Source organism: Nanorana parkeri, unplaced genomic scaffold (assembly GCF_000935625.1).
Source record: "Nanorana parkeri isolate BGI_ZX_2015 unplaced genomic scaffold, ASM93562v1 scaffold1737, whole genome shotgun sequence".
Lineage (NCBI taxonomy): Eukaryota > Metazoa > Chordata > Amphibia > Anura > Dicroglossidae > Nanorana > Nanorana parkeri.
In genome coordinates, this window is record NW_017308005.1 from 274,083 (window position 1) to 297,130 (window position 23,048).

Consider the following 23,048-nt stretch of genomic DNA (forward strand, 5'->3'; position numbering starts at 1 on the left):
TCCAGCATCTTACTTGCAGACACAGCTGGGGTCTTATGTAATATACATTCTCCAGAGACTGCTTGTCAGTGGCCTGTGAGCAATTCTGCATATCAGGGATGCAGAGTCGGGTAGTAGCTGCAGCTGGGGCTCTGAGGTGGCAGAGATGGGTGTTCAGCTGGCATGGCGCCATTCTCGACACCCAGCTGCATTCACATCACACCGAAACGTAGCTGTGTGAGTTCTTTGTCTCCGGGGTTTGTCAGAGAGACACCTGAGATTATGCTCTCCTCTGATCCTTCCAATTATATAGTGCCCCTAAAGGACAACTTTACCTTTAGCCCCCATCACCAGTGACGGAAAAGGTCCTTTAGCACCCAAGGTGAACCCCCTGCTCCTCACCACAGCCCCATTCATTCCTGTGGATGGCTGGAGGCCGCCATGTGTATGGACCAGCCATAGGAATAAATGGGGCTTGTGTGCTCACTACTCACAGAACCCGGCTGGGTCACACAGTGAAGAGCTCAGGAGACTTTAAAGAGACCCAGTCACAACAGAACTCATTCGGACGATTCAGTCTTAGGCCCCGTTCACATTGAGCGATTTTTCGTGCGGTAATTCTCACGATATCGCAGCAATTTACCGCGCGATATCGCTCTCCAATGCTTCTCAATGGGGCAAAGTGTCCTGCTGTCGCGGGTCATGCGTCGCTTCAGCAGGACCCTTTTTGGAGCGGATTTAGCCGCGATTCAAGCTTGCTCAATGCAAGCATTTGCGCGATATCGCGCAAAATGCAAATCACGCAAAACAAATGCGCGATTTGCGAACCGCTCAATGTGAACGGGGCTTTAAATTGCAATATGTTATAGTCCGGCCCCTTGTTTCCATTCACTTGGCATGAAGAAGACCGCTCAGGGCATCTGAAGCCTGACCATTGCAGCGCTGGCGATTACCTGGCCATGCACAAGCTGTTTCCCGGCTCCTGAGAGCACATGAGGTGTCACATAACGGAGCCATCAACTGTAGTTAACTTTTATGTTAAATTGATCAGCCCGTGTCATATGACCAGGGCTGTCAGAACATTTGCAGAGAAGAGTGTAAATGTAGCCGCGAGGACATGATATAGTCGTGCACATTTGTTCCAGGTCAACGCCTTAGAAAGTGCTGAAGTCTCTGGATCAGTATGACAGCCAGGAAATCAGAATTAGAATTTTAAGCATTTTCAGCAGCATTACAATACTTTGCATATCCTTTCACTACATGTCTCCTTAAAAGCCCAACTGAACTTCCAGTACAATGTGTTTTCTTTAGAAAGCAGCCGCAGCCTAGAGTCGAGAAGCCTGTCCCTCACCAGCATGCTGCAGAGGAGGACCCATGCTCTGTGTGAAAGCAGTGGTCTCTCTGCAGAGGTCTGACATGACCCTAGCTGAACCAGAGCATAGATCTCTTCAATCAGCAGGGAGCATGGGTGTTGTAGAGCAGTAGGTCTGACTCACCGAGAAGGGGTGGGATTTGGTGCTGGACCTCTGTAGAGAGACCACTGCTGGTTTATTAATGAGTTATATGTAGAGAGCCAGCTGAGCCTTTAGAAATTATAGAAGGTTTTGATGGTACCAGAGTTCTTCTTTAAGCAGTGCTGGTCTGCCATGTGCTTTGTGGGGGTCCAGTGTTTTGGTGAGAATCATCCCATAGATACAAGTCCCCTGCCCTCTATACTGGACAGAGTAGGAGTGAATACAATGGACAAAGCCTCTCTAAATACCTTTTCCCTTTTCTTTGGATCCTGCTTTGTGTCTGACAGATGATGGTAAGTTGGGGGTGGGGGGGGCATCACCCCTGTGTCTGTACAACAAACACAACTACCCCCAAAAGGCCCGGTGTTCTTACCTTCCATATGTACAAAATGTCACTCACCAACAAAAGCCCCGCAACACCCATGGCGCTGCTGAGAGTTGCCTGTCATGAGTGTTTCAGATGGAACCATTGTTATCCCAGGAAGAAGACGGGCCGTAGAACCAACCTGACGAAAGTGATGTGCTCTGCCTAGTTCCATAGAGAAGCTGGAGAACCATACATATGAGTGATGTGCTCTACCTGGTGCCATAGAGAAGCTGAAGAACCATACATATGAGTGATGCTCTACCTGGTGCCATAGTCATCCTTATAGGAGTGATGTGCTCTGCCTGGTCCCATAGAGGAGCCATAGAGTCATCCTTATAGGAGTGATGTGCTCTGCCTGGTCCCATAGAGGAGCCATAGAGTCATCCTTATAGCAGTGATGTGCTCTGCCTGGTGCCATAGAGGAGCCATAGTGCCACCCTTATAGGAGTGATGTGCACTGCCTGGTCCCATAGAGGAGCCACAGTGCCACCCTTATAGGAGTGATGTGCTCTGCCTGGTCCCATAGAGGAGCCACAGTGCCACCCTTATATGAGTGATGTGCTCTCCACGATGCATGTAGGAACTGTAGAGCCACTCTGGCATGAGTTATGCGCTCTGCCTACCCCTTGGTTGAGCCCTGCACCTCACCCTCATAGGTGTTGCTCACACACTGGCAGGTTCTGTACTTAACGAGCTTTAGCACCACAATCTGATTAATTCCTGTGACTAGTCTGTACTCCTCTGGATAGCTGGAGGCCACCATGAGTATGAACCAGCCATAGGAAAAAATGGGCCTGAGTGCTCGCTGGTAACTGAGCCTGACAGTGTAGAACATACGAGACTTCGAAAAGACTCGGTCACAACAGGACAACTACATGATTATGAATATTCAGTCTTGGTCTGAAAATTAACATTCAGCTTGAGGTTCATTGGTAGTCACCCTGACATGAGTGATGTGCTAGGTCTGGAGCCATCGAAGAGCTCTAGAGCCACCCTGACATGAGTGATGTGCACTGTCTGGAGCCATAGAAGAGCCCTAGAGTCACCCTGACATGAGTGATGTGCTAGGTCTGGAGCCATCGAAGAGCTCTAGAGCCACCCTGACATGAGTGATGTGCACTGTCTGGAGCCATAGAAGAGCCGTAGAGCCACCTTGACATGAGTGATGTGCTAGGTCTGGAGCCATAGAAGAGCCCTAGAGTCACCCTGACTTTAGGGCCCATTCACACCAGATGCAGTCCGTTGCGTTTTTGAGCTGCATCAAAAACGCAGCACAATGATTTCCAATGGGATTCTGATGTTCTGTTCACACCAGACTAGTCCGTTCCGATGCAGCCAGGAAAAATATTGCTTGCACTATTTTAGCTGCATCGAAACGCGACGGAATGCATCAAGAACGCATGCCAGCGCAAAGCAAATAAAAAAAAACAACCCACAGATTTAGTAATGTCATCTCCTGGGGACTTCCTGTAAGTTGGTAGAGGAGATTAGGAATGGAGCAGCTCTGGAAACATGGCAGACATGGATGCTAATCTAATAATCAAATATCTCTGGCCGTCGGCAAGGGGTGCACCCAATAACGACATCATTATTATTATATTATAATAACCTCCTACGTTGGGTGAGAATGGCTATAGTCAACACTAACACCATGGCTTCAAACAAAGGAAGCATGTCTGAGCTAGAAAATGAAAAGTGCTGTGACAGGAAGAAGGAAGTGACGTATATGGTCTGATTTGCATTTTGAGAAAAAAAAACTGCATCGGAACGCATCAAAAACGCGGCATTTTCAATGCAGTTTTTGTGTGAATGAGGCCTTAAAGAGACCCTGTAACTTTTTTTCCTGGGTTTCTTTAAAGGGGAACTATGGGGTTAAGTCTTTTCCCCATAGTTCTCCTTAGGGTAACGGGAGGACACAAACTAGCGTCCTCCCGTCACCCAAAGCTCAGTATATAGCTACAGCTCGCGGTATACTGAGACGCTGAAGCAGATCCCGACAATTGTGCCGGGATCCACCCAGCTGCGTGACTGACAGCTGGCTCTGCCTATCTAGAGGCAGAGCCAGCTGTACCCGCCCCCTCCCCCGTCCGTTCCGCCAGTCAGCGCTGGAGGATCGGGGAGGGGGGAATCCAGCCCCTCCCCTGTCACGGCAGAGAGCAGTGACAGGATCGAGAGGTGAGCGGGCGCCGGTATGTGTTCGCTCACTTCTCGATCTACTGAGCCGACCTGTGACAGTCTCATTGGCCCAGGTCGGCTAGAACTATGAGGTGAGTGAAAAGCACCCCCCCCCCCTCATAGTTCTCCTTTAATCTCTAAATGCTTACTTGAACTGATATGTGAGAATTCTCAAAATTTGCCATGATGGGTATGACTGATTGTTAAGCTCTCGACTACTTCCATCATTCCGTACCCTAAGGCTGGCTATACACCTATCGTTTTTTTTTTTTTTGTTCAACCCGCAGGCTGAACAAAGAAAATTGACCCGCTTCCTCCATCGACACAAACGGCGCGTCGGTCAAGGAATCCCGCTGTTTACATTGCATCTGTCAGAATACCCGACCAGAGCGGGCAGCTCATTGGCTGCTGGCTCTGATCGATCAAAAATGTTCCAGTCCGCTCCTTCGATCAACTTATCGAGGAATGCCGGCTGAAAGGGAACTGTCAGCCCCACACACTGTGCGAATTTCGACCCGTACATTAAAAACCTGGCCGAAATTCGACCAATGGATGGGCACCTTTAGTGACACGGCATCACACGACTCTTTTTGGTCAGTAGGGAAGATCTGTTGGTGAAACATCAGCCGAGGTGTTCAGATACATCCTGCTGTGATCTCTAACCTGCCTCTCCTCGGGGTAATTCTGGTTCCATCTGTTGTCCTTCTTTTAGCCCATGTCCCTGGAGACCCCTCCATCATCATCCTGACAAACCCTTCCCTACCCGGTCACCGATTGTGTATACCGGACTTCCCTCCATCTAGTGATTCTCATTTCAAGGAGACCTCATCGGTTTATGGAATAAGTAAAGATATTAAGAGAACGTGAAGATGTAGCAATCTGATGAAGATTTATCCTGGACATGCATGAATCCTTTCTCTTAACTGAAAGCCTTCATACTGGTTGGAGGACATCCACCCCCTAGATGTCTAGTGTTATTACTTTTATCATTCTTACATTCTACATACTACAGGAAGTATGAGGTATTCTCCGATTGCTTCAGCCCAGAATACATTCCCCAATATATATACTCTATGGCCAAATATTTCTGGACACCGGATCCATCACAACTATAGAAGCTGGATGAACCAATTACAAATCCATAAGTCGTATGGAGTTGGCCTCCCTTTGCAGTTCTAATGGCTCCCACTCTTCCCGGAAGGCTTTCCACCAGACTTTAGAGTATCTCTGTTAAAGTTCTGCTCGTTCACCCAGAAGAATATTTGTGAGGTCAGGTACCGATGTTGGATGTGAAGATCTGGCTCGCAATCTGTGTTCCAGTTTATCCCAGAGGTGTTCAGTAGGGTTGAGGTCAGGGCTCTGTGCAGGACACTCAAGTTCCTCCACACCACACTGGTCACACCATGTCTTTATGGAGCTGGCGTTGTACACAGGGGACAGTCATGGTGGAACAGAAAAGGGCCTTCACCCAACTGTTACCACAAGATTGGATTTGTAAAAGTGTCCAAAATGCTGTAGTATTAACAGAACGCTTCGCTGGAAACACTACTCAATCACTTGTTCGGCTGTCATACTTTTGGACATATAGGTAGGTGTGGTGGTCAGGTGTCCATAGAATGTTAGCCTTACAGGGAACATGAAGTAGCAAAAAGCTCTAGTTCATCGAGCTGCAATGACATTTAAGGCATGCTAAACAGAGATATGAAAACACCGACTGAGAGGGTCACTTTAGCATACCTTAAAGTGACATTAAACCCTCAGATTTTTTAACATAAAACAATACTGTAATGTGCGCCTTACTGTAATCCATGGTAGTTTCCCTTCTCTTTGCTGCTCTTCCTTTTAAATTTGTATCTGTTCTCATGCTGGGCAGACCTTCTGTTTTGCAGCAGACTGCCTTGTCTCAGGAATGGATACACGGTGTCCGTGTATAGGTTTCTATAGGCTTGTAACCTGAGCCAGCACTACAGGAAGAGGCAGTCAGCTGCAAAGGGAAGTTCTGCAGAGCATGAGAAGACATGAGGATTTAAAAGGAAGAGCAGCATAGAGAAGGGAAACAACCATGGATTACAGTAAGGCGCACATTACAGTATTGGTTTATGTTAAAAAAAATCTGAGGGTTTAATGTCACTTTAAGCTCACTTTAATTTAATTGTGTTACTTGAATCCGGCCGATCATCGGTTGGAGAATCTGTTCTCCATTTTTCCAGAAAAGTGCCTACAAACTGTGTTAGCCACTGAGGCCGACTCTGTGCCCCTCTCTGACTTGGCTTCCCTTTGTTACCGGGGCCTGACTTTGGGGCTAAACTCCACCAGCTGCCCATGGCCCACCCGATCAATGTGCTCTTCTTGGGCGGCTCTCTCATTAGACGGTGGAATGCCATGGATTCAAGAAAACTAAATCAGAGATGGGCACAAGCGACTTTTTTTTTCTGGTTAATGGAAGGCATCTTGTGGTGTCTGCTCTTAAAGCCAATGGCAGGTCTGCATTTTTGCCTGCCCCCTCCTCTCAACACAAGTGGTTTTTTTTGGGGAAGGGGCAGGCTTTTTAAACCATTTGTGTTGAGAAGGGGGTGGTGCAGGTACCTGTTGTGGAAGGTCAACTTTATGTGTGGTGCTGCCACACGTGTGCATCTTTGTGCTGAGTGAACACTTGATTGGGTACCCACCAGCAAAGAGACAGAACAGACACTGACAGTTCCTGGTCTGCTATCCACTGGCAGGAAGTAGACCGCCCTCCAGGTAGCATACCTGTAAAATAATTGGGGCCCTGCAGATTGGAGAATCTGATTGGGTGTGTGTGTGTAGTCACTATCCGGGCTCGTCCTTAGGTCGGGGCTGAGACCTTTACGGTGAATATGGAAGATGATTCCTGACTATAACATGTTCTCTTCTCTCCCCTCCCCGGGCTCTCAGGGGACTCAGTTGATTTTCACTGCAGCAAAGGAACTGGGCCAGTTATCAAAGCTGAAGGTATAGTTCATTGTTGTGTGCCGCTTGTAGCCTTCCTCGAGCTTAGCATGTGATTAGCGTGTCTTGTCCCTCACTGCATGCCTCCAATGTCCCTCAACGTCGTCTTGAAGGATCTCTCCATGTTAACAACCTGTCGTGGGTCAGGCTGAGTCACTCCCCTCCCCCGGGTTCTTCTACTACTACGAGTTAAAACCTGGGAAAGGAACGCTGGCTTTCAAAATCAAAGTGAAATTTTAGAAAAAGCTTTTCTTTCTTGTCCATTGAGTGACACACAAAGTCATTGGAAGTTGGGTTACACTGCCACCTACAGGAGGATTGAACACTGGCAAACTATAGGTCAGTCCTGGATAACACCTCCCATTTCCATCATGCCTCGGTTTTTCCCCATTGTCCTAGGGAGTTGGATTTCTCTTTTCTTCATCTTTGCTGGGAAACTCTCTTTCCAATTTTTCTTCTAGCATTTTCCATCTGCAATGGAGATCTGTGAGGGCCTCTTGAGTGTTGCAGCTTTAGGTTACTGGTCCTTCAGACAGATCTTTGAGCTGCGGGCAACCCCCACTTCCTCCTGTTTACATTTTTACATCTAAAGTATGCAGTCCAGTTTTGGTCACCAATACTCAGAAAGGATGTCCTTGAGCTGGAAAAAGTCCAGAAGAGGGCAACCAAACTCTTTAAGGGGTTCGAGGATCTGAACTATGAAACAAGGTTGTTAAAATTAAATATGTTCTCGTTGGAGGTTAGGAGATTAAGGGGGGACATGATTTTCATGTATAAACTATTCAAGGGTGACAGCAACCTCAGTAACAAACTGTTTACGGTCAGCTCCGTAACAAAGACCAGAGGGCACAACCAAAAATTGGTGGAAAAAAAATTTCACCACACAGTGCGGAGTACACACAATTTCTTCACAGTTAGAGTGGTTAGGGTCTGGAACTCGCTGCCACAGGAAGTGATCTCAGCTAAGAGTGCGGAAGCATTCAAGAGACTCCTGGACGAGTTCCTGGGAGACCAGAACATACAGGGGTACAGGTATTGCTAAGAGAAAAATCACACATGGACACGTATACATGCACACACCTGCTCATAAATGCATACACGCAATAGGTTGGACTTGATGGACTTATGTCTTTATTCAACCTCAAATACTATGTAACAATGGGCCTGTTGGCATTAGTTTGCTTTGTTGTCCAATCCTCCATTGGTCTGTTTCTGGACATCCTGAAGGTTGAGGACTTCTGTGTCCTTCAATGGACGAGAAAGAAAAACAGATTTGTGTACTCATAATAAAATCCTGAGGGACACAGATCTGTATTATGGGTACTCCTGGTACTGCTCGCTACAAACTGAGGCATGCTGGGAAGATGAAGGGTTATCCTGGGCTGGCCCACAGTTTTTTGGGGAGTTTTGTGTCCATTGCTCCTGTAGGCGGCCGTGTAACCCAATAGTTAATTCATTTGTCCCTCATCGGACTCTAGAAAAAGGTTTTTAAGGTAAGTACAAACGTTCTATTTCATTGTGGATGGAGATGGGAACCTCAAGATTTTTTATTGCTGCCTGTGTCCCGGATGGGGTGACTGTCCCAGGCCCCGCCCCTTTCATTCATTGAATTTCAGTTCTTGCAATCATGAAGGCTCCGCATCACATGTGGGCGTTACCTGGGGCGCTCTGCATGCCAATGCAGCCTGCCTAGAAACGCCCACTCCTCCAGACCGACACCCACCCATCAAGGCATTTTGATATTTGCATAACTCCTCCCAAGAGCCTGCCCACTAAACTTTGAACAGAGAAATGTGCAACTGGTTTTATGGTCTCTTGATCTCAACAAGGACACGGGAAGTGATAAAAAAAAAATCTTTTTTTATTGAGCGTGGGAATATTAGAACCATTTTTATTGCTATCCATGTCCCCCATTGGGGAAATGTTCCCTCACTTCCCGTCTAAGTGAAAGGTGTCAGTAGGACAGGAAATTAAAGGAAATCTCCTCCCATTGGGAATATGTTACAGCAATACAAATCTGACAAAAGTCCTAAATCTTGCCAAGCCATCCAGCTAAAAGTTGGGCTGAAGTCTTCTCGTAGATGTCCCAGAGAGGACGGCGCCTCCGATGAACACTCAGACTTTGTGTGATTTCATTGGCTCACCAAAACCCATCACTGAATTTTCACTCTCTCCTCCTCCCCCCGCGTTCATTGCATGAAATGTCACATGATTGCGCTCGTTTGCAGCTTTCCATTGCCAAGGTCACATGACAGTGTTTTCTTTGTGTTGCACACGGCATGCCGACAGCTTGGTACATAGTTACATCGTCAGGTTAAAAAAAGACACACATAGAAAAAATGAATTCGTACATTGTTACAGAACCCAATTGCCACAGGTGAACCAGAGAAAGGCAAAAAAAACCTCTTATAATATATGGTGCAATTTGCTGCAAAAAAATGATTCCCTAAGGCATGGGGTAAGATACCTCCGCACGCCGGCTGTCTTGAAATAACAAATCCCATCATCCCTCTGCCTCTGGGAGCCATGCTTGCAGTCTTGCAATGCCTTATTGGACTTGTAGTTCCACAATGGCTGGAGTGCCTATTCTGCCCTGAGGCAATCGGATATCCCCTGGATCAACAAGGAATGTTGGCTTATAAATGTTAAAGGGACATTAAACCCTCAGATTTTTTTAACATAAAACAATACTGTAATGTGCGCCTTACTGTAATCCATGGTAGTTTCCCTTCTCTTTGCTGCTCTTCCTTTTAAATCTGAATCTCTTCTCATGCTGGGGGAGAACTTCTGTTTTGCAGCAGACTGCCTTGTCTCTGGAATGGATACACGGTGTCTGTGTGCAGGTTCACAACCTGAGCCAGCACAACAGGAAGAGGTTTAATGTCACTTTAACAGCCAATGATATCATGTCTACGCTTCTTGATTGCGCACAGCGGCACAAACTGTCACGTGACTGCTCCCGGTTGGGCATAACACGTCGTGAAATGTCACCTGACCTCACCTTTACACGGAATGTTCTAGATGTCTGCAGAGCATGCTGATGTGTGTGCTGTGGCCTTATTACAGTGATGTAGCTCGATGTGATGTGTGTATAAAGTTTATCTTCTGATTTTGTGTATTTGAGACGTTTTTACCCACTTGTGTTACCCAGTGATGGTTCTTTGGTTACAATGTATCACTTTGATCTTCTCTAGTCTATAAAAGTTTATGATGATAGTAATGTAGGGATGCACCGATGCTTCTGCTAGCATGAAGCCCGGCAATCAAGAAGCCGGGCTGTGTCATTACCGCCCTCCCGGGTTCCTGATTGACCGGTAAGCCGGCTCCATGTTCCCTTGCGGCACTGCCAGTCAGAAGAAATCTCCCTCTGACCGGAAGTTCTGGTATCGGGGAAAGTATGGAAGCATTTGGGTGAGTACAGATACTAGTATCGGTATCGGTGCATCCCTAATAATAATATATAAAAGTGTGACATAAAAAAAAAAGGTTGAGAACTGGACAGGGAGAAAACCCGTCTGATATTTGGCACAACATGTATATCAGTAAGTAAAAGGAGCAGAGAAGCTGCATTGTGCATTAAAAGAAATCAGCAAAGCCTTCGTAGAGTGACCCCTTACACAGGTAGTGAGGTGTCCTAGTAGAGTGACCCCCTTACACAGGTAGTGAGGTGCCCTAGTAGAGTGACCCCCTTACACAGGTAGTGAGGTGCCTAGTAGAGTGACCCCCTTACACAGGTAGTGAGGTGCCCTAGTAGAGTGACCCCCTTACACAGGTAGTGAGGTGCCTAGTAGAGTGACCCCCTTACACAGGTAGTGAGGTGCCCTAGTAGAGTGACCCCCTTACACAGGTAGTGAGGTGCCTAGTAGAGTGACCCCCTTACACAGGTAGTGAGGTGCCCTAGTAGAGTGACCCCCTTACACAGGTAGTGAGGTGCCCTAGTAGAGTGACCCCCTTACACAGGTAGTGAGGTGCCTAGTAGAGTGACCCCCTTACACAGGTAGTGAGGTGCCCTAGTAGAGTGACCCCCTTACACAGGTAGTGAGGTGCCCTAGTAGAGTGACCCCCTTACACAGGTAGTGAGGTGCCTAGTAGAGTGACCCCCTTACACAGGTAGTGAGGTGCCGTAGTAGAGTGACCCCCTTACACAGGTAGTGAGGTGCCCTAGTAGAGTGACCCCCTTACACAGGTAGTGAGGTGCCCTAGTAGAGTGACCCCCTTACACAGGTAGTGAGGTGCCTAGTAGAGTGACCCCCTTACACAGGTAGTGAGGTGCCCTAGTAGAGTGACCCCCTTACACAGGTAGTGAGGTGCCTAGTAGAGTGACCCCCTTACACAGGTAGTGAGGTGCCCTAGTAGAGTGACCCCCTTACACAGGTAGTGAGGTGCCTAGTAGAGTGACCCCCTTACACAGGTAGTGAGGTGCCGTAGTAGAGTGACCCCTTACACAGGTAGTGAGGTGCCCTAGTAGAGTGACCCCCTTACACAGGTAGTGAGGTGCCCTAGTAGAGTGACCCCCTTACACAGGTAGTGAGGTGCCCTAGTAGAGTGACCCCCTACACAGGTAGTGAGGTGTCCTAGTAGAGTGACCCCCTTACACAGGTAGTGAGGTGTCCTAGTAGAGTCACCCCCTTACACAGGTAGTGAGGTGCCCTAGTAGAGTAACCCCTTACACAGGTAGTGATGAGCCCTAGTAGAGTGACCCCCTTACACAGGTAGTAAGGTGCCCTAGTAGAGTGACCCCTTACACAGGTAGTGAGGTGCGTAGTAGAGGGACCCCCTTACACAGGTAGTGAGGGGCCGTAGTAGAGTGACCCCCTTACACAGGTAGTAAGGTGCCCTAGTAGAGTGACCCCTTACACAGGTAGTGAGGTGCGTAGTAGAGGGACCCCCTTACACAGGTAGTGAGGGGCCGTAGTAGAGTGACCCCCTTACACAGGTAGTAAGGTGCCCTAGTAGAGTGACCCCTTACACAGGTAGTGAGGTGCGTAGTAGAGGGACCCCCTTACACAGGTAGTGAGGGGCCGTAGTAGAGTGACCCCCTTACACAGGTAGTAAGGTGCCCTAGTAGAGTGACCCCTTACACAGGTAGTGAGGTGCGTAGTAGAGGGACCCCCTTACACAGGTAGTGAGGGGCCGTAGTAGAGTGACCCCCTTACACAGGTAGTAAGGTGCCCTAGTAGAGTGACCCCTTACACAGGTAGTGAGGTGCGTAGTAGAGGGACCCCCTTACACAGGTAGTGAGGGGCCGTAGTAGAGTGACCCCCTTACACAGGTAGTAAGGTGCCCTAGTAGAGTGACCCCTTACACAGGTAGTGAGGTGCGTAGTAGAGGGACCCCCTTACACAGGTAGTGAGGGGCCGTAGTAGAGTGACCCCCTTACACAGGTAGTAAGGTGCCCTAGTAGAGTGACCCCTTACACAGGTAGTGAGGTGCGTAGTAGAGGGACCCCCTTACACAGGTAGTGAGGGGCCGTAGTAGAGTGACCCCCTTACACAGGTAGTAAGGTGCCCTAGTAGAGTGACCCCTTACACAGGTAGTGAGGTGCGTAGTAGAGGGACCCCCTTACACAGGTAGTGAGGGGCCGTAGTAGAGTGACCCCCTTACACAGGTAGTAAGGTGCCCTAGTAGAGTGACCCCTTACACAGGTAGTGAGGTGCGTAGTAGAGGGACCCCCTTACACAGGTAGTGAGGGGCCGTAGTAGAGTGACCCCCTTACACAGGTAGTAAGGTGCCCTAGTAGAGTGACCCCTTACACAGGTAGTGAGGTGCGTAGTAGAGGGACCCCCTTACACAGGTAGTGAGGGGCCGTAGTAGAGTGACCCCCTTACACAGGTAGTAAGGTGCCCTAGTAGAGTGACCCCTTACACAGGTAGTGAGGTGCGTAGTAGAGGGACCCCCTTACACAGGTAGTGAGGGGCCGTAGTAGAGTGACCCCCTTACACAGGTAGTAAGGTGCCCTAGTAGAGTGACCCCTTACACAGGTAGTGAGGTGCGTAGTAGAGGGACCCCCTTACACAGGTAGTGAGGGGCCGTAGTAGAGTGACCCCCTTACACAGGTAGTAAGGTGCCCTAGTAGAGTGACCCCTTACACAGGTAGTGAGGTGCGTAGTAGAGGGACCCCCTTACACAGGTAGTGAGGGGCCGTAGTAGAGTGACCCCCTTACACAGGTAGTAAGGTGCCCTAGTAGAGTGACCCCTTACACAGGTAGTGAGGTGCGTAGTAGAGGGACCCCCTTACACAGGTAGTGAGGGGCCGTAGTAGAGTGACCCCCTTACACAGGTAGTAAGGTGCCCTAGTAGAGTGACCCCTTACACAGGTAGTGAGGTGCGTAGTAGAGGGACCCCCTTACACAGGTAGTGAGGGGCCGTAGTAGAGTGACCCCCTTACACAGGTAGTAAGGTGCCCTAGTAGAGTGACCCCTTACACAGGTAGTGAGGTGCCGTAGTATAGTGACCCCCTTACACAGGTAGTTAGGTGTCCTAGTAGAGTGACCCCCTTACACAGGTAGTGAGGTGTCCTAGTAGAGTGACCCCCTTACACAGGTAGTAAGGTGCCCTAGTAGAGTGACCCCCTTACACAGGTAGTGAGGTGCCCTAGTAGAGTGACCCCCTTACACAGGTAGTGAGGTGCCCTAGTAGAGTGACCCCTTACACAGGTAGTGAGGTGCCCTAGTAGAGTGACCCCCTTACACAGGTAGTGATGGGCCCCAGTACACTGGTGCATCTTACGTTGGTGGTAATTCGGGACAATGCCCCCCCTTACAGATACCTAATTGGTAGTCAGACATTGCTCAAGGAACCTGTAGCAACCTCTGAAGGAACCTTAGAACCCTGTTTGAGAATGGCTGCTTTATATTGAGGCCCAGAGGTTCCATGCAGGTGGCGCAAGGACAACCCTAGATGACGAGGAACTCCCAGATCTCCAAGACGCAGGGACTGAAGAAGGGGGGCCACAATATTGGAGTGTACACGAGATATAAGAAACCAGAATAAGATTCATCCCAACAGTCTACATCTGTATCTGGAACATTGGGCAGTCTATCACTGTAACCGTCACTTATAGTAAGGTCCACCTCCATAATCCCGGGCCCAATGGGGTTTACAGATGGCTTGAATGGCCGGACATCCTCCAATGTCTACTTCTAAATTCATAGAATTATAAGTAACATAAAAATAAAATACAAAGTTCCGCGGTTTCATATACTTGTGCAAAAACTTCCTTCTAAATGATCTTCTCCGAGTCAGACTGAAGGATGTCCGGTTGGTGTTCCTGTCTCATGTGTGATGATTATGGAGATTTGTCCGGCTGAGAGCTCCGGAGCCCTCTAGTGGCGGTGGCCGGTCTGTGCCGTGATGGTGACTTTTTCTTATTGGTGTTCCAGGATCACATGGTTCGAGAAGAGACTCGGAGTCTGACCCCAAAGCAATGTGCGGTCATGGATCTGGCTCTGGATACGATCAAGGTACGCCCGACACAAATATCAATATTGTTTTGAATTTTCCATGGCTCATTTCCTCTGCTCCGTCCGGTGGGGGGCGCTCATCATGTGATATTTCCCGAATGTTACATTCAGGGGCGTAACTATAAATCACAGGGCCCCATAGCAAAATGTTGTATGGGGCCCCGTGATTGCTAGTTATGCCACTTGCAGAGCCCACCTGATATACTAAACAGCCCACCTGAGAGTGACCCTGCAGAGCCCACCATAGACGCTCTATAGTGGGCTCTGCAGGGTCTCAGATGGGCTGCACACCTCTTACCTTTCAGCGCTGTCCGCCTCCGTGGTCGCCGGGCCCCCGCCTCCTATTCTGTCCCTGGGCCCCGCCTCCGCTTCTATCGACGGGCCCCACCTGCTCTTAGGTCGCTGACCAGTGATGTAAGAGGAGGCGGGGTTGCTCTTAGGCGGGCCCCGCCTGCTCCTTCACTGCGAACGCCGGCCTCTTCCGCCGTAGCTGCTGGCTGTCACTGACACAGATCCGCAGCGGCTGTGAGGGGAAAACGCCGCTGCTGAGCTGCGTCAGTGACAGCACCCTTACATGCCATAGCGACCCAGGCGGCCCACACGGCATCAGAGGGATGTCTTGGCCTGGGCCCCCCTGTGCCCGGGCCCCATAGCGGCCGCCTGGGTCGCTATGGCGATTGTTACGCCACTGGTTACATTCACCTCGAAACTAAAATCTATCTGAGAACGTTCGTCCTTGCCTCAGACGCGGGGCGAATTGTTTATAAACAGACCCCTGAATATCTCCGCTGCTCAATGAGGGAAAGTATATCCCCCGGAGTACATACACATCAGAATCAATGTTGTTCCCGGGAAAATGGTGAAATAAGAATTTTGGCATTTATAACTTACCTGCTGAGAGCTGGAAACCCGGGGATGAGTATGACTGCATGGACAAGGAAAACCGTACAGCAATAAGTCCGTTTGGTACGGGGGATGGTACAGCCGGGGCTCTCCCGCTTCTTGCAGAACTGCATTACGAGTCCGTAATGGTGACTATGCCTAGGCTGAGATGATGTCATAAATCTGCTGCCCGCAGGAGGAAGCATGTCCTCAGTCTCCCCTCCCCCCCAGTGATCAGACTGTAACATTGTAACTTTTATGCCAGTCACCAGGCTGCTGCAGGGGCTGATCTGTGCCAGACATTTGTCAGCAATGTCAAAAACGGCATAGATACCTGAGCCAGCATCTCAGTCCAGGAAGTCCAGCGCAGTCATTTTCTGACATCCAGCGGATAATGATGGCTGGGATCTTATTGGTTGTGAAGTTAAACACAGACGGTGGCATATTGGGTTACCATCGGAACACCTTCTTTTTCCTGCACAGCAATATTTTCACGCTGGAGGAAACGGCCTGAAGAAGACGTTCCTGGAGAAGAGCCCGGAGCTGCAATCTCTGCGCTACGCCCTCTCGCTCTATACGCAGACCACAGACACGCTCATCAAGACCTTTGTGCAATCACAGACGGCGCAAGGTGAGTTCATAGTTGGTGTTACATTGGATGTCTATATACTGCATGGCTCCCTCTGGTGGTGTAATCCATGTACTGCATGGCTCCCTCTCGTATAATGTATGTACCGCATGGCTTCCTCTGGTGGTGTAATCCATGTATTGCATGGCTCCCTCTGGTGGTGTAATCCATGTACTGCATGGCTCCCTCTGGTGGTGGAATCCATGTACTGCATGGCTCTCTCTGGTGGTGTAATCCATGTATTGCATGGCTCCCTCTGGTGGTGTAATCCATGTACTGCATGGCTCCCTCTCGTATAATTTATGTACTGCATTTCAGCTATAGGTGGTCTGAGTCAGCCCTTGGCTTCATATATGACTTGGATACTCCAGCATGGCTTTGTTCCTGACCAGCTGGGAGTTTTGGATGTCTCCACCCAAGTTTCCGCTAATAATGAGCACAGCAGGTGTACAGACCCGGGAACTCAGCACAGGGATGGTGGGAGCCCCTCATAATGGGCACAGCGGGTGTACAGTGGGAAGCTCTGGAGCCCATGAGTGACAGAACACCTAGTACCCAGTGCTGGGTCAACCAGCCGCCATAGCTGATTTGTTTTCTCTGAATCTTTTGGACATCTTGATCCTGTTTTGGGTATTATACAACCTTGGCACTCTGTGACCTCTGACCTGTACTGAACGGTCCATTGTCTCTCAGTATTGGGGTGTTGTGTGTATACTGTGTTCCAGCTTCATGTCTGTATAACCGTCTCTTCCTCTCTCTCTGCCTGCCGTCTCTCACGTCTCAGTACATGATGGGAAGGGTATTAGGTATACAGCTAACGAGGACGTTCCTCCCAAGGAGGGTATGTTTAGCAGTATCCTTGTAGTTCCTGTATTCCCTTAGATTCCAGTTTCACCATCTTATAGGGGGGTAGACTCGCTTTCTCCTAGAGTAGACCCACCTAAAGGTGTGGACCACCCAGAGCTGATGCCTCAGTTATAAGTGATCTTTGTTGGGCCTAGTTCCTGGCCGGCTTCTTATAACTATCTGGGATCTCAGTTGCGGGATCCCACAATTACAGTTCCTGGCTCCATCTCCATGTTGGGGCCAGTGAAGGAATATTTCACTCACCAGCAGAGGGAGTGAGGCAACTACTCGGCCCACGTGGCAAAGAGTCCTTGGTAGACATAAACCTTCACCTTCAGAGTCCTTGGTAGACATAAACCTTCACCTTCAGAGTCCTTGGTAGACATAAACCTTCACCTTCAGAGTCCTTGGTAGACATAAACAGCCACTTGGGGATTATACCTTCATCTCCCTGTGATTGGAGTATGAGATTTGGTTCTTATGGCCTTATAACTGCATCCTTGGAGGGAAGAAAAATGGAAGTCTTTGCTATCATCAGTATTGCAGCTTATTAGTGGTGCCCATTGGTCTGCGCCCATCCAAGGAGCTAATTGAAGACCACAGGAGCTCAGCCAGACATTCATGTGTCTTCAGAAAGAAACAATTTGTGTTGACCTCCTCAACAAATCAACTTCCTTTTTTTTCATGGCACCAGTTCTGAATAGAATATACAAAGGGAGGATCTGATGGGTTGGCAGGGAGCAGCAAGGTGAGCTGGACTCTTCAACTTGTGACCTCCACGATGTTCAATTTCGATGAGCTCAACCACTAATAGATACCGATGAAGGAGAAGACATACAGTGTAGGGGAGAAGATCTACTTGTTGGGTCTTCACCACATGGTTGGTTGAAGAATGTCACCAGCACACCACAACGATGATGACAGCAATCAAGTGTTCATTGAATCGTTGTGGTGTGCTGGTGACATTCTTCACCTATCTACATGTGACGGCGCCATCCGCAGTCATTCCGAGCACCCGCTTGTATTTCTTCATGGGAATCCCGGTAAGGAGTGCAGCAAGGTTCCTGTTTTCTTGTTTCACCACATTATTTACCAAACTTTGCCAGCCTGGACAGAACTGCCTTGGCCTTCCACTTCTCATTAATGTACAGTGAGATAGAATAGGTAGTGGAAGGGAACAATAGCACCAGGAGATTGTCCCAACATAAGCAGTTGTAAGGCCAAAAGAACCAAATCTCATATATCCGTTGCAGGGACAGGAACGTATAATCCCTACTGGTGCCGAGTAGTGGTCACACTCCCTCTGAGGGTGAGAGGGAGATACTTTGATAGCAGCCCAGGGCAGGTATGGTCTCCTGGTGGTAGAGAACGTGGGCTGAAACAACATGGACACTGCATGCTTGCTCTAGAACGCACCCACCTATGTGAAATAACTCAGTTTTGGTCTCACATATCTAAAGTTGACTAGAATCCTGTCTGTCTGTCTGTCTGTCTGTCCCAGGCTCTGGTGTGGATGATCCAGTGGGAGAGGTGTCCATACAGATCGACCTGTTTACACATCCAGGAACTGGCGAGCAGAAGGTGACTGTGAAGGGTAAGGCAATGATAATGCTCCAGAGGAGGAGTCCTCCTTTTATTTAATTGCATTTTAGATCCCTGGTGCCCCACCTGTTACTTGTTGTGCGGCCCCAGTACCCCAGCAATCAGTAGTGGGGGCATTGATTTGTATAGGGGTAAAATCTCATCTGGTCTGATGAATCATGTCCCTAGTCCTTTGCTGTCTCCTGTAGCATGTCTTTAGCCTCCGACCAAGCTTGTATGTATACAGAACATTATGTACAGCCCGTTGGTGACACCACAAGCTGCAGCTGAGACCCCCCTATACCTAGTAGATTGACAACCACTGCAGTAGATAGACCCCCCCCCTCCCCAATGATGTCTTCATGACGCTCTCCTTGTGGGCTTCCCCCTATCTGCGAACAGCCATAGAGACCCCACCTGCACACTACCATTTAACATGTATTCATTGGCCTGTTCCATTTTTTTTCCCCTGGAATGTACAATTAAAATCAGAATTCGGCCTTCTTTAAAAAATAACAATAATATTAATGGTCGTTGGGTAGGGTGCAGTACTTGTGTCCGTCTATGGAGGCGCTGTCTCCTTACATTGTTCTCTGTACTTTTCCCTGGCAGTGGTCGCTGCGAATGACCTCAAGTGGCAGACGACCGGCATGTTCCGACCCTTTGTGGAGGCCACTGTGATTGGACCTCACCTGAGCGACAAGAAGAGGAAGTTTACCACCAAGTCCAAGAGCAACAACTGGGCCCCTAAATACAATGAGACCTTCCACTTGTGAGTTGCGGGTGAAATATGGGCATATACATTATGTATAAGGGTCATTTTAAATGGGGTAGTCCTCCCGTGTTATTTATCCCACCTCCTGACCACCTACCTGAACTCTACTTGGCTTATAGGTTAAAGGATCAGTCCTCTCTAAACTGATATAGGTAGGACAAGCTGGGCCGAGTCACCCTACTACCTTCGTGAATGTATTGGGCACCCCAGCCAGCTATAGTTTCCAACTGTTGTTCTTCTCCTGGAAGTTTTGGATGTTCCCACCCAACTGAGGGGAAGCGGGAGCCCCTCAAAATGGGCACAGCGGGTGTACAGACCCGGGAACTCAGCACAGGGATGGTGGGAGCTCCTCATAATGGGCACAGCAGGTGTACAGACCCGGGAACTCAGCACAGGGATGGTGGGAACCCCTCATAATGGGCACAGCAGGTATACAGACCCAGGAATTTAGCACAGGGTTGGTGTGATCTTAGTGCAGGTCACATGCTCCTCATTCCCAGAAGTGGGCACATATGAGGGAAGTACACATGGGGCAGACAGTGGTCTAGTACGAGACTCTGTGTGGGAAAGTGACATGTCTTGTAAGTTTATTTTGAAAAATAATCATCTGCCTAGGGGTGCCGGTACTTTTTGGCTCTTAAGGGGGCCTATACTTTTGTATATGCCTGTTTATGACTTCCAATAGCTTACGGTGACATTGTGGGTGGATATTGACTTTTCTTTTTCCCCTTTCTTTAGTATTCTGGGCAATGAGGACGGTCCGGAGTGTTACGAGCTTCAGGTCTGCGTGAAGGACTATTGCTTCGCCCGAGAGGACCACGTACTGGGAATCGCCATCATCCAGCTGCGTGACATCGCGGACAAAGGCAGCTGCGCCTGCTGGTGCCCGCTGGGCCGCCGCATCCACATGGATGAGACCGGACTCACCATCCTGCGCATCCTGTCCCAGCGGACCAACGACGAGGTGGCCCGGGAGTTTGTCAAACTGAAATCGGAGATCCGCTCTACCGAGGAGGGAAGCTGAGCCCTGAATCCTCCTCTTCTAGGATGTGCCAATTATACCGACCTTCGCCCGGCGGCCAGGACCCGAAGGGAAAAAGGCGATAAGAGAGCAGAATATTTATTTTTTTTGGTTCCAGACGCCGCAGACGACGCATAGAGACTCTCGGGTGTCTTGTAAATAAGATATTTATATAGAAAGGACTCTGTTGGCGTCTGTATCGGCCTCCTCCTGTGCTCTTAAAGGTGTGAGCTTTCTGGAACAGGCTGAAGATGGTCAGGTTCTGGATCTCACGGGCATACAATGACACTTTGTCCCTCTAGGGTGGTCCAGTTTTGGATCTCACAGGCGTATGGTGACACTTTTTACCCTAGGGTGGTCCAGTTCTAGAGCTCATGGGCATACAATGACGCTTTGTCCCTTTAGGGTGATCGAGTTTGGAATCTTATAGGGGTACAATGACACTTTGTTCCACTAGGGTGGTCCGATTCCGGATCTCAGTCCTAAAATGATACTTTATCCCTCTAGGGTGGTCCATTTCTAGCTCTCATGGGTGTAGAAAAACACTTTATCCCTCCAGGGCAGCCTTTCTCAACCTTTTTGAACATCTTTTCAAGGAAACCTCTAAGTAACTTTCAGAATATGTTTTAGGAATAAATAAAACCCTAAAGGATGTGGAATTCATAGTGTATTAGACACCTGGGGCTGCTTTATATGCATGCTGCCTCAAATTGGTGGTCAGTAGAGAAGGACCCTTTTACATTGGTGGACAGTAAGAAAGGCCCCCTTACATTGATATGAAGAAGGGTCCCCTTAGTTTGGTGGTCGGGGGGAGAAGGACCCTCTTACATTTGTGGTGAGGGAAGAAGGCCCCATTACATTGGTAGTCAGTGGAGAAGCGCCCTCTTAAATTAGCAGTCAGTAGAGAAGTACCCCCATACATTAGTGGTCAGTGAAGAAGGCCCCCCTTTCATTGCTATTCAGTAGAGATTGGCCCTTAGATTGATGGTGAGGGGAAGAAGGATTCTCTTATAAGGTAGTCAGTGGAGAAACACCAGTTTAGTGTGGTGGTCATGGAGAGAAGGACACTTTTACACTGGCAGTCAGTGGAGAAGGACCTTCTTAGAATGGTGGTCAGTGGGAAGAATGCCTCTTTACAGATAGCCAAAAAGATCAGTGGTCTCCTATATGACAGGCGTTGTTCATCGCTCAAGGAACCCCTAGTAGCCTCCCGAGGAACCTCCAGAAGCCTTCGAAGGAACCATAAGCTTCCACTGAAACCTCGCTGAGTAAGGCTGAACCCCTAGTAATCTAAGAAGGAATCCTTAGAAGCCTTTAAAACAACCCTAGACTTCCACTGAGCTGAGAAAGGCTGAACCCTTCGTAATCTCTGGCGGAATTCTTAGAAGCCTTTGAAAGACGCCTAGGGTTCAACTAAAACCTAGCTGAGAAAGACTGAACCCCTAGTAATCTCTGGAGGAACCTCCAGAAGCCTTTGAAGGAACTCTTGGGTTCCCCTGAAACCTGGCTGAGAAAGACCGATCCTCTAGTATCCTTTAGAGAAGCCTTCAGAAGCCTTTGAAGGAACCCGAGGGTTCCACCAAAACCTAGCTGAGAAAGGCCGATCCGCTAGTAGCCTCTGGAGGAACTCTTAGAAACCTTTGAAGGAACCCTAGGCTTCCACCGGAAACCTAGCTGAGAAAGGCTGAACCCCTAGTAACCTCCGTAGGAACCCTCAGAAGCCTTTGAAGGAACCCTTGTGTTCCACTGAAACCTGGCTGAGAAAGGCCGATCCCCTAGTATCCTCTGGAGGAACCCTAAGAAGCCTTTGAAGGAACCCTAGGCTTCCACCGAAACCTAGCTGAGAAAGGCTGAACCCCTAGTAACCTCTGGAGGAACCTCCAGAAGCCTTTGAAGGAACCCTAGTGTTCCAGTGAAACCTGGCTGAGAAAGGCCGATCCCCTAGTATCCTCTGGAGGAACCCTAAGAAGCCTTTGAAGGAACCCTAGGCTTCCACCGAAACCTAGCTGAGAAAGGCTGAACCCCTAGTAACCTCCGTAGGAATTCTCAGAAGCCTTTGAGGGAACCCTAGGCTTCCACTGAAAGCTGGCTGAGAGGGGGAACCCAGTTTGAGAAAGGCTGCTCTAGGGTGACACGTATGTGACTGTTAAGGCAATAGATCTCAGATGGCCAAACCTCCATTGTAATGCTGGACAACAAAGGAAGAACGGATACTGAAGCCCCCCATTATTAGGTATGCAGCGAATACTGCTGAGGACATCAATATCGGTAACACTCCGGGACAACACACCCGGCACACGGACTCCGCACACGTTTTTTAATCACTTTGCAATATCTTCTGTTTTTTTTTTATTGTTTCCTATTTATACGTTTCTCTGTCTTCGGCATCGATGATTATTTTTATGAAGACGCGCGATGTAAGATTTCGGGATGCTTTAGTGCAGGTTTTCTTTTCTTAGGACTTCGCAGGCCGCGTTGTATCCAGAGGAGGCGGAGCATACCATATTGTATTTATTATTGGAGAAGACGGGGACACCTTTCAGGAGGAAGGTCACAGCGACTGACTCCACGTGCCATAATTTGCTGCTCTGCGCCAGAGACGGTTTTTTTTATTTGGAAACGTAGAATTTGTTGTTATTTTTTGCACTATTTGGGGGTTGGAGATCTGCTTCTAGGAGCAGAATGTTCAGGTAATCCCCGATGGAAGGATAGAACAATCATGAGGGGGTGGGGCGGGGTTGGTGCTCAACCTGTGTTTAATTAAAGGCCTATTCCAGCCAAAACATAGGCAAGGGTTAAATCTCTTTCGGGTTTTTATTGCTGTCTGTGTCTGTCAGTGAAATGCTC

General features: G+C 48.8%; 1 protein-coding gene across 1 annotated transcript in view; it reads left to right on the forward strand.

The window, feature by feature from the left end:
* The window catches only part of LOC108799480 (protein unc-13 homolog B-like), a gene marked incomplete at its 5' end in the record, with an annotated part of 285,160 nt that extends 264,711 nt beyond the window's left edge, over nucleotides 1–20,449 (forward strand). Inside the window, 7 exons of the mRNA XM_018571343.1 lie at nucleotides 186–216; nucleotides 6,901–7,008; nucleotides 14,388–14,468; nucleotides 15,834–15,981; nucleotides 18,326–18,418; nucleotides 19,018–19,177; nucleotides 19,919–20,449. Of these exons, the coding sequence (XP_018426845.1) occupies nucleotides 186–216; nucleotides 6,901–7,008; nucleotides 14,388–14,468; nucleotides 15,834–15,981; nucleotides 18,326–18,418; nucleotides 19,018–19,177; nucleotides 19,919–20,204 (907 nt within the window). The remainder of the gene's footprint in view (nucleotides 1–185; nucleotides 217–6,900; nucleotides 7,009–14,387; nucleotides 14,469–15,833; nucleotides 15,982–18,325; nucleotides 18,419–19,017; nucleotides 19,178–19,918) is intronic.
* Between the last annotated feature and the right edge of the window lie 2,599 nt (nucleotides 20,450–23,048).